General features: G+C 44.6%; 1 protein-coding gene across 3 annotated transcripts in view; it reads left to right on the top strand.

Moving 5' to 3' along the window:
* The window catches only part of Slco3a1 (solute carrier organic anion transporter family, member 3a1), a 282,751-nt gene extending 267,397 nt beyond the window's left edge, over positions 1 to 15,354 (top strand). The window contains exons 10-12 of one of the 3 annotated variants that reach the window (XM_087598996.1): positions 5,996 to 6,238; positions 10,158 to 10,217; positions 14,693 to 15,354. In XM_087598996.1, the coding sequence (XP_087455122.1) occupies positions 5,996 to 6,238; positions 10,158 to 10,217; positions 14,693 to 14,775 (386 nt within the window). In that variant the 3' untranslated portion in view covers positions 14,776 to 15,354. Of the gene's footprint in view, positions 1 to 5,995; positions 8,656 to 10,157; positions 10,218 to 14,692 lie in introns of those variants that run through there. The other 2 variants (NM_177481.2, XM_087599034.1) reach the window with 2 other exon arrangements.
* The last annotated feature ends 219 nt before the right edge of the window (positions 15,355 to 15,573 follow it).

Genomic DNA, 15,573 nt, shown 5'->3' with positions numbered 1-15,573 from the left:
CTCCATCTCTGAAATAGTCTGGAATAGAATACAGTATAAGGCAAATGAAAACCCATTAGCTCATGCCTTATTAGAAAACGTAAGCATAGTGCACTCAAGGACCCCATGTGGGCAGGAGCAGGATTTGCTGTTGGGAAACTGGGAGGACTTTCCCACTCACCACTGTTCTGTTTAATCCACAAAGAGTCGTTAAGCACCAGCTACACACCAGGTTCTAGAGGCTCCTCCTACTGTCTGCATACAGACTCCACGGCTCTTATCTGGCCTAAGGTGGTATCACATCGACCATAGATCCCTCTGCAGCCAGGTATGCCTCAGTGTGACTCAGTGTGGGCTCTTCTCAGCCAATCCTGTCCAGGTGGCCTTTGGCAGGCTATGTAAGCTCTGGAGCCTTTCAGACTTTATAACAAAGGGGCCAGGAATGAAGTAAGGAGGCAGGAGCTCCTGACTTCTCAAAATTAAGAAAAGTGAATGGCCGGTGTCCCTGGAAAGCACCAGCCTAGTCAACAGTGCTGGTATCTTTCTTGGCATGACTGAAGGAGAGAAATGCATCAATCTTTTCAGGAGAATACAGCTTTTGACATTCCCCTCTAGCTGGAGCTGGCTGTGACCATAATTGCTCCAGGTTGAATAGAGAGTCCAGAGTAAATTCAAGTCTTGGCAGGTAAGCTGGGGAGGAACCATTATTTTCTAAATGTAAATGGCACCGTCATTTTTAGCCTCCTTTTTGTCCTGTAAAGGAACATGGATTTATTTTTCTCACAAAAGCCTTTCAATTCACTTTTCAAATTGATTCCAAAGAATATGAATAGGTCTTGCCTTTTCAGCCATGGGAGTGAATGAAGAAGCCAAGATACAGGGCCCTGAGGGTTAATCTATGTTAATAGATTTCAGGAAAACAGAGACTGTTTCCTTAAGCAGCATAACACTTTTTGCTCACACACACAATGTATGTGTGTTGTGTGTGTGTATGGATGTGTGTGTTTACAGATATATGATGCATATGCGCAGATGCATATATATATATATATATATATATATATATATATATATATCTCATACAGGTACCTAAGTATATATGTATAGTTGTGCATATATATATGCATGTGAGCTACAGTATAAGGAAGATTTCATCCTTTTGGTATTTTGTGAAATAGCAAGTACCATTGAACTTACCATATACCTTGTCAGCACATGGCCCTGTTGAGGCATGTTTCACACACAGGTTTTTGCCCAGGAGACACAAAGGGAAGAGAGATGCTCTTCCAGACTCCAAGGAAGAGAGGAATCTCCAGAACACACAATTTCTAACAAAATGTTCTGCCATCAGCAGCCTGCCTCCTCATTCCTTCCTGAATAAGAGACTAGCAGAGTGAAGATGCTCAAACGAGAAGAGACACTGATGGATCCCTGGCCTCCCTTCTAGAGTCACCTGATTGTCCTCCAAAGTAAACTAGCTCTTCAGAGGTGACCCACCACCTCTGGCTGGCTTGAGAGGTTTTCTGTAACATATTTATCCCCTTGGAGATGTTCACTAACCAACCAAAAAGATTTAGGATAAAACCATAAAAAATAGGGTGAGAACTCGGTTTGGTGAGCGTTCTCTACCCATCCTTTCTCAATAAATGAACAAAAAATAACTCTACAATAAAGCACAATCTGGGGTCTGGGGAGATGGCTTAGTCTTTGACGACCTGAATTTTGATCCCCAGCTCCTGTGTAAAAGGCGGGCTTGGTGGCACTTGGGAGGCAGAGATAGGCTGATCTCTAGAACTCACTGGGCATGCCACCCAATCAATGACTCTTGGGTACAGTGAGAAACTTCGTGTCAAAAGGAAGGGGAGGGGGGTAAGGAAGCCTCCCAATGTCGATTCCTACCCTTCATATCCACTCGCACGTAATCGCAGGCGTGAGCACGTACACATGAAGTACAGTGCTACTTTGAGAAAGCATACGTACATGCCCGGTTTATAAAGGGGCTGAGATTCAATGACCAAAGTCCCACAGCTCCCAAGTGGCAGAGTTGTAAGGGAAATTTACTCCTTCACAGAGGGGACCTCTCTAGATGTGAGCTCCTTGACTGAAGAGGGTGGTGGCAGGGACAACAGATGACAAAGTGTCTCTTCCTCCTGCCAAGTGTCTGCAGCACTGCCCAGAGGCATTGAGCCAGATACTGGAGAAGCTTGTATACAAACCGGGCTCCCAGTCTCTCCATGCATTAGCAAGCCCAGGGGAGGAAGAGCTCGAGAGCTGGCAAAGATCAGAACTCCTTCCTGGGTGTTTGTCTCTTCACACTTCAAAACAGAGCTTCCTCAAGCGTAGCAGGAGGTACATAAACTGTTCTCTGTAACCCTGGAAGTCCCGCATAAGAAGTCTAAAAATCCTCTTAAATTAATGAACTTCTAATTATAAGAAAAGTAAATGATGAGGTTGTGTTCTGTCCTCTTTCTCTGTACAATAGGAGAGGTTATGAGTTACAGAGGGAGTCATGGCGGATGGATGGAGCTGCACACCCTAGAGTGGTGGGGTGGTTAACTGACTGGTTACTAATAGTGTAGAAATCTCTCATGGTCTCTGGGTAAGCCAGCATCTTCTATGGACAGCTTGTTTTGGTTTTTGTTTTTGCTTTCTATTTAGTTCAATGGATTCATAAATACATCCAGATAAACGACTGGGAATCTGACCAGGGACTGCTCAGGGGAGAGAATAGCAAAGACCTCCAGACAACAGGGTGAACTTCAGATCTGCATCTGTGTAGATCTGAATTTAAATTCTGATGATAGCTTAAAGTCCACCTTTGGGAGAGATTTACAAGTCAATAAAAGAGAAGAGTTTAATTTGACAAAAAAGAAAGCTAATGCTTTATGCAAAAGTAGAAAGGAAGTCTCGTGAAGGTTATTCTTTGGTTACTAAATCTAACATTTACTCTAAGAATCTCACCTTAAGTCCCGGTGTAGGATGAACGTGTTAGCCGAAGTTCTGACCACATGAATAGGTCAGGCCCCTTGCAAAAACATTCACCTCATTTGTGCCCCTAGATGGTGATGTTAGCTCCACCTTATAGGGAGGCACTGAGAGATGATGTGAGCTGCCTTGGAGTTTTCAGCTCCCTAATTTTTTTTAAAAGACCACTTTGTCATCTCTATGACCAGTGTTCTTTCAGATCTTGAGTACAGCATGGAGGACTTTGATGGACACTTAGCTTTCTAAGTACTTGAAGATTTTTTCCTAGTTCTTTCAGGGACATCACCGACTACTAGGGGAACCTGAAAATAAGATAATATTGACACCTTTAAAGACAGCCGAATATTAATATATCATATAATCATATATCACATATAAATAAAAGTTCTCATTCATATGACCCTGAAGGAGTTAGTTGCATAATGAGTTTGAACTTGAACAAACATTAACCAATGGCTCGTTCATACCCTAGATGTCCTGTGATGTGCTTAAATTATATTCTGATTTGCCAAACTTGCCGTTGTGTTCAGGAATCCACGTGTCATGGACTTAGGAACACCTAAGTCTTTGTTCCTCCCTGTGGCAGCATTTTTCACAGGATGCCCTTTGAGCAGAGTGCCCATCCATATTGGCTCTTCGCTGCTGAGTGAATAGTAGCTAGAGCAGAGGCTAATGACCTCAAGATTGGTCACAATAGGTAGAAAGACCATTTGGGCATCTAATCACAAAATAAAACCACAAGGAACAGAAAAGGTGAGTGGCTTTACGCTGCCCCACTGTGCCAGAGAATAGGTCAAATCAGTGCCATTTAGCCACGGATCCATTCACATGTGCATCCGTTGCCATGGAAATCCCTCCATATTGGAATGGAGAGAGCATGCTCCAGCTCAGCCAGTGGGGGAGACAAGGGCTCCTCAGCAGCCTCTGTGCCACTGGGGGTAAGGCAGGCGTTTCTTCACTTCGCAGGAGCAAAGTCTGCACCACCAGCAGAGAACAGCTTGTAGGGGATTCTGAGCTTAGAATATTTATTAAATCAAGCTGCTTGAGGAGTTTAATGAGGATTCCAATAGAATCCACCTTGTAGGGTTTCTCTCTGGGGTAACAAGCAGCAGACTTAGGAGAAGGACCAAGACACCAAGACCTAGGAGCCAGCGCTCAACCAACTGCTCAGAACCAAGACTAATACAGGACACAGCAATCCATTCAGGTCTGTCCTAAAATAGGGAGATGCTGCAATGTCCATCCAGCTTTCTGACTCCCAGCCCCTCCTCGGCACGATTCTGTGGTATTAACTAAACATCTGAAGGACTTGTACTTCTGGCCCCTGAGGATTGACTTGGCAGATCTCTGAACCCCTAAGATGTGTGCTTGGCATGGAGAACACATCTGTTTTTCTGGACAAAGGATCAAATTCTCAGAAAGGCCTCCAGTGAAAGGTAAAGTTTGATCCAGGATGGACTCTGGAAGGAACTCTCCAGGGAGCTGGTAGACCAGTCCTACTGTCTCAGGATTGTCCCCTTCTAATTGCAGCCATCATGCCTCACAATTGAAGTCTGTCACTGAAGGTACTGGTGCCAGACTCCAGCCTCGGGGAATGCTAGAATTCCTGAACAATGAATGTTTATTAATAACTTATTCATTTTCCCCATCCTACAAATAAAGCTTCACAAAACAGACCAGAACCACCTGGGATTTTTTTTTATTTTATTTTCAGTGCTGAGGATCAGACCTAAGGCTTATAGTTCATTTTCAAAATTCTAATGACCCGGGCTGGGACGCTATCTCCGTTGGTAAGGTGCTAGGCTTGTAAGCAGGGTCTGATTCTGACATTAAAACAAACAAGCAAACCAACAAAGCATTGCAATCCCAACACTGGGGAAGCAGCAGGGACAGGACAGTCTCTGGAGGTCCCTGGGCAGCCAACATAACTAAATTGGCAAGTTCCAAGACAGTCAGAAACCCTGTCTCATTAAAAAACGGAGAGATCCAGTCATACAACCTTGATGGCTGACCTCCGATTTCCACATACACACATAAACAGGCACACAAAATGCTGATGACTGAGGCCAGGATGGGAGCAAGCGCCTGTAATCCTGCTACACCTAGATGCTGAAAAGGGAGACTCGCACAAGCCCATGAATTTAAGAACAGGCCTGTACAACATAACAATGCCCCACTTTAAAAAAAAAAAAAAAAAAAAAAACAGAAAAAAAGAACCATAATGACTGAGCTGTATCTCAAACACTGGGATTTTTAGGCCATCGGTTATTAGTCTAAGGAGGGTCAAACAGCCCTTGGGCGAAGGGATGAGAACAGGCAAATAAACCATCAGATTGCTGTGGACAGAGATGAAACTGGAGTTTCCATCTCGCCTCACATTTCTGATGATGGCTGTGGGTAACCAGCATCAGCTCCACATGAAAAGAATGCACACCAGTTTAAGTACGGGACAAATAGCGACCATGAGTATGTTTGTCACATTTCTCATTTTAAACTATAGATGTCCATTTATGTGCTCACACAGTATAACCCATTCACATTCTACTTCTGGTCCCCAGTCCCTCCAGTTTGGTAGCTCACACAGCCCCTGCAAACCCCAGGCAGAAGGGAAATGAGCAGAGCCACGGGGCCTCTTTGGCATTCCCTGTAGGAGGCTGATTCATACCAGCGTGCCTTCAGGAATGACTTTATCCCTTCTCAGAATAACGACAGCTGTCAGTTACCTCATGTTTACAGGTACCAGGCAAATGCACGCCCTCCCAAATAGTTCTCACATAGCAACCTAGGCGACGCCGGGCATAAAGGGAGCAACCTAGGTGGCACAAAGGGCTCCATGATTTTGTCTGGATGATGAAGGCAGAGCTGGGATTTGCTTTCCCACGGTTTGCACCACTGCACTATAGAACCAAGTGATCCAGCCTAGTCTCCCAGAAGTCGGGTAAACAGATGCACAGCCAGGGATAGAAACACCTTCCTCTGCACTTGACTATCTCCCAGAGCCAGAGTTTAAATGATCTCTTCCCTCTGACAGGTTTCATCCCCCCACCCCTCATCTTCGGGGCCGGCATCGACTCCACCTGTCTGTTCTGGAGCACCTTCTGCGGGGAACAGGGCGCCTGTGTCCTCTATGACAACGTGGTCTACAGATACCTGTACGTCAGCATCGCCATTGCACTCAAATCCTTCGCCTTCATCCTCTACACCACCACGTGGCAGTGCCTGCGGAAAAACTATAAACGCTACATCAAAAACCACGAGGGCGGGCTGAGCACCAGTGAGTTCTTTGCCTCTACTCTGACCCTAGACAATCTGGGGAGGGACCCTGTGCCCGCACACCAGACACATAGGACAAAATTTATCTATAACCTGGAAGACCATGAGTGGTGTGAAAACATGGAATCCGTTTTATAGTGACTACAGGAGGGCTGAACTCTGTATTTGTGAACAAATTGTCATTTTTTTTCTTAAAAAAAAAGAAGGAAAAGAAAAGAAAGAAAAAAAAGGTTTTGAAAACAGACATGCACACTCACACACGTACACACACACACACGCACACAGGAATAGACATAAGACCTTTGTCCTTTTTCTAAAAACTCAGAGCCAGTCAGGATTCAGAATAAAGAGAGGATGGGCTGGCCCTGGAGGACATGCACACTGCTGGGCTCAGAATCTGCTTGGAAGGCACCTCATGGTTTTCACGATGCCGACCGCTACAAGCAAGAGGCACTGCCAAAATTCAGGGAACACTTGTGGCCAGCTTGGAGGACGGACATGTCTGGATATGCATACACATACAAAAAAAGGCATTAACAAACGAGTCTACTAAAATCACAAGTTCAAGTTGAAAACATTGCCAGATTAAGCACTAGAGACACCCTCTCCCTCCAGTGGGGAGTGTGTTGGGGGGTACAGGTTGGAGGGGTGGGAGCCCCACTCCTCTTTCCAACTTTTGCAATATGGGTCACTGTGTAGACCACTCACAAAGTCTACATGTGGTTCGAGCCCCCAGAGTTCTCTAAGAGATACTGATGGGTGATCCGCACTGGAGTCTGTGGTTGGCACCTCTCACCAGCTCCATTTCCATGTTCAAGACTGAGGGCCCAAGGGGGAGCTGGGTGGGGAGCATATACCTCCCCACCTCCTAACACCTCCTCCCTACCAGCCCCACAGTGTGACCTCAGGAAGCTGTGGGCCTCACCTGGCTATGACTGACCCGCTCAGAGCCGGTGAGCGCCAATATAGCCCATGTCATTTGCTTACATTTGCCAAACATTTTGCCATTTTTTTTCAAAAACAACAACAAAAATACAAAGCGTACGAATTTCCAACTGTTGTGTGTATAATCCTCTAATACTATTTTTAACTGCTTCTAGAATCTGTGTTAACCCTTCAGTCACTAACAAAGCTTTTACTTCTCTCCTTTTTTAATGCACCAAAAATATAAAGTGATTCAAGGGATGCAATTAATCTATTGTAATTTTTATCCTCATTCTAATACAGTGAAACAAAACAAAACAAAACCCAATGGGGTATAAGAAAAAGATACTCTGGAAAGAGTGTAAATGCATCTTTAAAGTAATGACATTTGAGATAACGGGATAATGTGACAAGTTGCAAATCTGCCTTCTGGCTTTACTCCCCGTGATGATGTTACTGTCACAAGAAGCACTTTTATATTCATGCTTCAGGTCCAGTGGGCATTCCTTTTAGCCTGTGAAGGAAACTCACTCAAATGTGGGTTTGTGAGGATGGGAGCCGTGCTCCTGGGGATACGAGAGAGAGGGTATGTGGTACCTGCCTCCAGCTGTTGAGTCAGCCGTGATACCTGTGATCATAAACCCACAAGCTCCTAAGTGATCACATGCCCAGCCCATGGAAATGTTAATGACAGGTCCCTGGTCAATCCTGAACGCTGTGCATAGAAAGTGGCTGAACCTCAGAGCATTGCCTTGTCATTTGAGATGAGAGTCGTATGGGGGGAAACTCTTGCACCAGCACACTTAAGACAATGTGGCCCCTCTTGTCAGGGGCTTGGTCAGATGGGGGTACATACATGCATAGCACAGAGCTCAGTCAGTTCACCCTTCATGACTCTTCGTTGACCCTTTTTGTAGACAGAGTACTAGGGTGGACGACAAAGGAGCCTTGGTTTCATTTTCCACCTTGAACATCCACTCACAGCTCACCTGAAGCAATGAAAAGAATAAGACCAGAAGAATAAAGACAGGGAGGGATGTTATGACATGTTTTTAACAGATAGTATGAATGGGGAGGTCTGAGTAATAGTCCCAAAGGAGAGGGACATCAAGCAAAGACAACCAAGACAATGGCTGTGTGGCACTATGGCTGTGGTTGGCCACCTCATTCAGGGTGCTTCTGAAACAGACCTTCCATTGATCTACCTAGAGTTAGTCTATCCTTGTTCATGAACACAGGGTGCTCATCAATACCATAAGTAGGAAAGGGGGAATGGTTCTCTAACCAGTTTGTAAGGTGACATTTTTTGTTGCTCTGAAGGCTTTGGTCACACTCCCAACAGGTTTTGGCTCAGCCTTGTTTTCAAAATGAATGGCTAATGGGTTAGTGCCCTCTTTATACTGTTGTGTGTCTTTCCAAACTGAGGCCCTGGGATGTATACTTTGTTTCATGAGATGATTTGCTTTTTTTGGAAAAAAAAATAATGATTTTTAAGCTCTTTGTATCTTGGATTTTTTTCCCCCTAAAATGTTCTTAAAGATAACAATAGAATCCAACTCCAGGGCTCACTTTTATCAACAGATATTTATAAATTTAAAATCTCCCTGTGGCAAAATGATTTCAATGAATGTTGTGCTCTCTTTCAATTTTTCAATTTTTCTCATGTACGACAAAAAAGGAAAATCCAATCTACTTTTCTCTTTTGATATACGTGCCCCACTGTGAATCCAAGGCTAGATCCAGTCCCTCGGTTGTCTGCTTGGTTGTGAGTGGTATTCTAGATGAAAACTGTCCCGGTAAAATCTCCCTTGAACATACAGAGAGCAAACCAGGGATGGATGGAGAAGAACGATGAAAAGAATGCTGGAGTGCTCTCTTCTGCAGTCGCCTTCTCTATCATCTTAGCTGAACGCACCCAAGGATGGATGTAAAGGCCTCTGCTGCAACCTCTGACAGATCGTTGTTACTCACGCACGTAGGCCAAGCAGGTTTTATGCTTTGTACCTGTGTTGCTTCCCACATGTGGGAAACAGGCTTTTCTTCCTTCTGTTGAGATTCTGTGCTGTCAGGGAACACCTGTGCCTCTGTTCCTCACTTCCCACCTCCACAAGGGAGGCCATGAAGCACTGATACCCTGGGGGGTAATAACGAAGCTACGGGATGCTCAGATTTTCCTCACAGCTAATAAAGAGCAAGAGAATCCAACTTCTTCTGTTCCCCTAAGGACCCTGCTGCTACTGCTTAACAGCAAAATAATAAAGGCAGCCAAGAGCTCCCGAGGAGCCATTTGAGAGTTAGCATCTTCTGAGCAGGAAGGAGGGTATGGTTCTCGCTAACAATCCTTTCTTTTTCTCTACCTCACAGCCAGTTAGCTGCTCTGGGGATGACCTTTCAAGGAGGGGTGTTGTGGTATCTGTCCTTTCAGATCCCCATATCCAGAAATGCCTTGGAGTTTCTCCCCACACTGTAGAAAGGCTTGTAGGCCTGAGGCAGTCTACAAGAATGACCTACACAAGGACACCCAACCAGACTGTCACTAGAAGGTAGTCATGCTGCCCCTAGGGGCTTTTCCTAAGATTCTGATGTGATTACTAGTCCATCTTCTCCCGTAGCTTCCAGAGGAGACATTATAAAGGAACCCAGAAAGTGTAAGTATATATGTGGGCTCACAGACAAATGCTCTGAGGAGACATAGTAGATGGCCAGCCAACAGTCTATCCATCTGGCTTTCTTGCAATATGCTGCTTCTGGTCCTGGGGAAGAGTGGTTTCCTCATCAACTAGGGCTTGCCAACCATGGGATGTATCGTGAGATCTCCCATGGGATGTGTCATAAGATTTCTGTGAAAGTCTTGAAAGTATTCAGTAGCACGGAATAATAAATATCAGTATGTAGAAATCATCTGTCTGATCTCACAGTCCAGAGAGAAGGACGTGGAACAGAACAAGCTGCCTTTGCTGTTTATTGGAAGCCTGCTGTCTTTTTTGCTGTGTTAGGTTTGGTTATGGTGAGCCAGGAGACCCAAGTGTGCAGCTTCTCACTCGAACAGATGGAAGGTATTTATTTTCTGGCTTTTGCTGTTCTTACCTGATTGTTTTGATGCATGGGACAGTCAGCTATCTGGCCAGAAAATCAGGGACAGCACCAAACAGTAGGGTTTTCATTGTTCCTCTAGGTTTTCTTCAATACAGTTAACCTTAATCTTTTAAGTTAAGAATCCAGGTCAAATACCTAAGAGGCACCAAGTTTTCCAAGAGAGAGTGATAGTGAAATAAAATCTGGTTTAGGAAATTCCTTTGAGAGCCAAACCCAGTCCCTGTCTTCCTGCCCTTTTCTCCTTCTAATTTGCTGCATCCACCCAATTCTGTGCCAGGAACAAAAACCTGATGTCATAGACAACTAACCCAAAATGGCAGACTGTGGATCCCCGCCCTTTTAGAGTATTATTGTCACTCAAGAGCCAGTTGGAAGACATTCTCACTGGCAAGACAAACGAGGGACATTGTTGCTGTTGTTCACAAGGCTTCGCCAGGGGTCTCTCCTTTGTGTTACACTGGAGCCCATCACTCCAATCTGTCTCCTCTGCTTTTGGGGCATGTGGAGAACCTCAAGCTATAGCCACGTCGTGGAGGGACCACCATGGCTTAGCATACCAACCCTGGAAAATTCAGACAAACAAAGATGGTGCTGTAACTCCAGGGGTGTTTGCCTACCTCAAAAGAGAAGACAAAGAGTTCCTACTTCCCAGAGGCCATCTCTGATAGCAGAATTTTTCATTGCAGTGCTTCTTTTCCTCAAGGATATGGCTTTGAACAGGAGCTAGTCATCCTTGTATCTAAAATGTTGGGCTGGGTGTTGTCCAGACTAGGTACCTAGCCCCTCTCCTTCAAGAGCTCACAACTCAGTGAACTGGACAGACTGGTGTACAAACAAATCGTCGAAAGAGCATTCCCAGCCAGGTTCTCTCTGGATGTGAGAGCTGACTCAGAGCTGACTCACAGCAGTAGCAAGCTTTGATCGATAGCCGTAATAATCAGGGAGAGAGGAAAAGAAGGTAGGGTTCTCAATACCAAATAACAGTGAGTTTCTCCCAAGTGGGTAGTAAGAAGACAAAGAAGAAAGTCACCCCTACCACCACTCAGAGAACCACCAAAGCAGGGCAACACATTACTCTTCTGTGGGATTATCTAGTAAAATAATTAAAGCCTTGTAGGCCATCAGACTGTCAAAACTACCCACCCTGGTTGGGGATTTAGCTCAGTGGTAGAGCACTTGCCTAGGAAGCGCAAGGCCCTGGGTTCGGTCCCCAGCTCCGGAAAAAAAAAAAAACAAAAAACAAAAAACAAAAAACTACCTACCCTGATGGTGTCACCTAAGATCTGCTCCAAGCAAAAAATGAGCAAATGCCTGGGCTGGGTACCAACAAAGCTTTATTTACAAAGACAGTGAGTGGCCGAAGTGCCAGCCACGGTGTGCTGAGGCAATACTGTCTTAGAGATACCAACAGGTCAGCATAGGTTGGGAAGATCTGGCACCTAAATCTTGGTCATAGCGTTGGCTGAGTCATTTCTCCAAAGGGTCCTGGAGTAGGTGTCTGTCAACCCTAATGTCCCTAAACAAAGAAGTCTGTTTCAAGTATCTCAGTTCTTTCCAAAAAGGGGAAAGTGTCTTTTTGATGTCAGACTTGGTAGTTTAAGGCAACCTCGCCTTTTTTCTTGGGTGCAATAGAGATTTTTAAACTACAGAACCTGCCCTCCCTTCCATTCTGACACTTGGCATTTCAAATAGAATGATCAAATTCTCCCCCACCCCTTAAAGATAGATACAAACACATGAAGGAGAAATATAGAAAGCAGGAAAAGAGATGTGAATCCAGATACTGAATAGAGCTTCAAACCCTTCAGCACCGACATAAAACAATGACACTCTAGAACTAATCAATCTGTCAGGTAGAATAATTGGTAAGCACTAGTGATGGCAAGTAATAACAGCCACTAACATTTATCAGTGCTTACTTAGAACTAACTGCTGGGCTGAGCTGATTACATGCATTAACACATTGAATCCTAACACTAACCCTGTGAGGCAGGAACTATTGCTATTTTACAGGGGAGGAAAATGTGATTTGGAAGCATTCAGAATTGGCTCAAGGTCATGAGAAGAGATGAGACTCACACCCAAGTCTATGAGTGCCAAAGTGCCTGTTGGCAACCATGATAAATACTCCCTCCCTACCAAGCAAGGTATGAGGGAGCCTTCCCTGCCTCCAGGAAATGCCTATCCTCAAAGTCTCTAGCACAAATGAGCCGGAAGCCTCACATTCTTCATGTGCTCCCCGGACAGTAAGCAGAACACAATGGCAACTGCCATCTGCAGAAAGTGTTGGCTCTCCCTCCGTTAGCCATTTTCTTTATCCCTGACCTCAGTAGTCTATTTATATACAGTGTTCCACCAAAGATGCTCAGGGAAAAGGAAAAAGAGAGAAACGTATCAAGAGTCCTAGAGGCTCTTCTCAGTACCAGACAGGAGTTCACATCCCCTAAGTCCTATGAGATATCGTAGCACCCATCTCCTATACCCCTGAGCCAGGGGCTTCAAACTTGCTAAATATTGACGACATCGTTCTTTCCAGATTGCAGGCTTTGAGACACTGAGTACCGAGACATTTCCATTTTTTATAATCACAGCTCAAGTCGACAATCAGGGGTTGATAATAATCATACATTTTGAATATTTTTCCATAAGGTGGAAGTGATTATTATTTTTGCTATGAGCAAATGGAATAATGTAGCCAATTTTCTGGAGCTGTGACATTCTGTAGGTTGAAATTTTTATGGTTTCCTTACTGTTTTTCTTAAGTTCAAGCTAATCAAATGGAAGGTGGCTCTCGTGGAGATAAATTCGGCAAGAAAGTTTGATTTATAATCTAAGGCCATGAAATGAAGCAGGGCTGTGCAATGCAGGGAGCTCACTGTAAGAAGAGCAAAATTAAAGCAGCTTGAGCTTAATCCAGCAGCTCAAAGTGGGGGAGGGGTTGGGAGTTCTTGTTTATTAAGCCTGCAAACCTCATGCCTGGGACTGAGAATGCAGAGTCCCAGTTGACCCCAGCAACCCTCTTATCCTTCCCTGACAGGTAAGTCTTTCCCCCTCTCTTTATAGATCAGACAAGAAAAGCCCAGAAAATTCAAGTTTTCCAGTGTCCCTAGCTAGTTAGGTCATCAAATGTCAGTACCAGGTCTCCATAATTCCTGAACTGGAGCTCTTTCCAGCCCAGCACACAACTGCCAAAGTGAGAACTTGGAAGCCAACAGAATATCCATCTGTGTACCAATAGCATGGTGGTAGTGGAGGGATGGGACTGTCCCACTCCCACTGAAGAGTCAATAGTTTCTCAGAGAAATGAGCCAAAACTACAAGACCTCTGCAAAAGGTTGCCTGCAAACACAGGACCATAAAATGAGAAAAGCTGTTCTGCTCTAACGATTACCAGTAGAAACCTTTCAAAGCCTTCTTCCTTCCCTCTTAACCATAGCAACCCCTTCCCAGCCAGTTGTACTGAGTAAGAAGCAACTTCAGCTCTCATTTCTGCCCTGCCCCCAAAGAGTGGTGTAACCCGTATGCAGATTTTCTTCATCCCATCCCTCTTCTGGCTTCTCTGAAGAGAGATGGCATTCTGACATGCTTTTAAAAAAAAATTATCTGGAGAATTCTTCTCTGATGGACTCTTAGAATATGAGCCTTCCAAAAAGTCAAACACAGAACATGGGCTTCTTCCTCTCCAGCTTCTAAACACCAAGGAAAGTCTCTTGCCTTTTAAACTGCCAGGTCAAAGTCAAAAGAGGACAGATCAATAACCAGGGAATGTTGTAGTCTCCCCAAACCTGTCACTGAACAAGAGACCCATATGTCACCATGAATTAGCTTTGCATGGCTTACAGATTGTCATAGGGGTGAATTAAACTGTTAATGCTTTTTACATAAAACCACAGCATCATTTACAGAGGTGTGACCTGGGCTGAGCCCAGGTTCCAGCCAAGAGATTGTTTAACTTGCCATGCAGTGACTGTCTGTGGATGAATGGAAAGTGGTCCCGAATGCTAAAGGAAAAAGCGTGGCTGTGATTCAAGTGGTTTTCCCTGGCACTCAGCCTCCTGTTTAATAAAGACATAAAGTGACACTTGGACTCCAAGTAACACTTGGACACAAAATCTTTTGCTGGTGACTTGTACAAAAGATAGATAAATAAAGGTTTGGGGGACAACCTTTGGGGTATAACTCATCCCCAAAGTGAGTATTGATATGATACAGATAAATGTGCTTCGAAAGACCCAGCCTTCCTAGAGGTCCTTGGGCTTTGAATCTTCTTTTGAGAGTGAGATGGAAAAAAGCTAACCCTTTACTGATGTGACTTCTGCTCATCTTTTTTGCTGGAAAGCCAAGAGGCTGTGATATAAGACTAATAGAGAGTAGGAAATGCAGAAAAGACCCATTTCTTTTTTCCTTTTGGCTTTCTTCCCTCCTTCCCCTCTAGGCACAGAGTATCAAGACATTGAGACAGAGAAAACCTGCCCTGAGTCACAGTCGCCTTCAGAAGACTCCTTTGTGCGAAGCTGAGGTCTACTCTCTTACAGCAGAGACCACCACCATCATCACTACCACCACCACCACCACCCACAGACCTCAAGGCCTGACAGCCCTGTGCTGTCCGGGAACCTAAGGGTTCCTATGTGGATTAGCCGATATGTGGTCCTTTGAGGCTTCAAGCACAGGCCTGTGACAAGGACTAAGGAGGTGGCATATGGTCAGCTGCCCTTCAAAGTGGGCATCAATCCTAAAATGCAAGGTTGAAATTGATGTGCAAATTACCTTTGGCCTATCCCTCTTCTCGCTTCTGTGGGGATGGCTTTCTGACACGCTTTAGAAAACCCCCTCTGGGGATGCTTCTCTGACCAAACACTCTTAACCGTTCCAAAGAAATCAGCAGAGGCTGAGCTTTAGCAAAAAGGGTGTAAAAAAATCCAGATTCCCAGAAGAGAGGAGGAAGAAAAGCACACACTTAATAGATTCTGAGCGCGCGCGGTAGTCAGTATTTTTGCAGCTTATATTTTCCAGATGAGCAGTTTAGAGATACATGATATAAAGTGTATACTGTACATTTGCTGAAATTATATTAAAAGCACTATTTTAATTCTTCCTCTGTCTCGCACTGTCATCTCTGTTACGCTCCCCATGTCTCTGAGTGAAATGAGCTGAACCGGAGTGTGTTTCTAGCTGTGTGTATTCTATATTTATGGGCTTTGACGTGATCAAAAAGAGCACAGACTTTGGAGTCAAAACAGACCCAAATCCAATCCTCCTCACAGCACTTGCTACTGATATGATGCTGGTCGAGCGATCTGACATGACAGAGCC

This window comes from Rattus norvegicus, chromosome 1 (genome assembly GCF_021556685.1).
Source record: "Rattus norvegicus strain SHRSP/BbbUtx chromosome 1, alternate assembly SHRSP_T2T, whole genome shotgun sequence".
NCBI lineage: Eukaryota > Metazoa > Chordata > Mammalia > Rodentia > Muridae > Rattus > Rattus norvegicus.
Note: the sequence above shows the minus strand (reverse complement) of the source record. Positions and strands in the feature narration are given on the sequence as shown.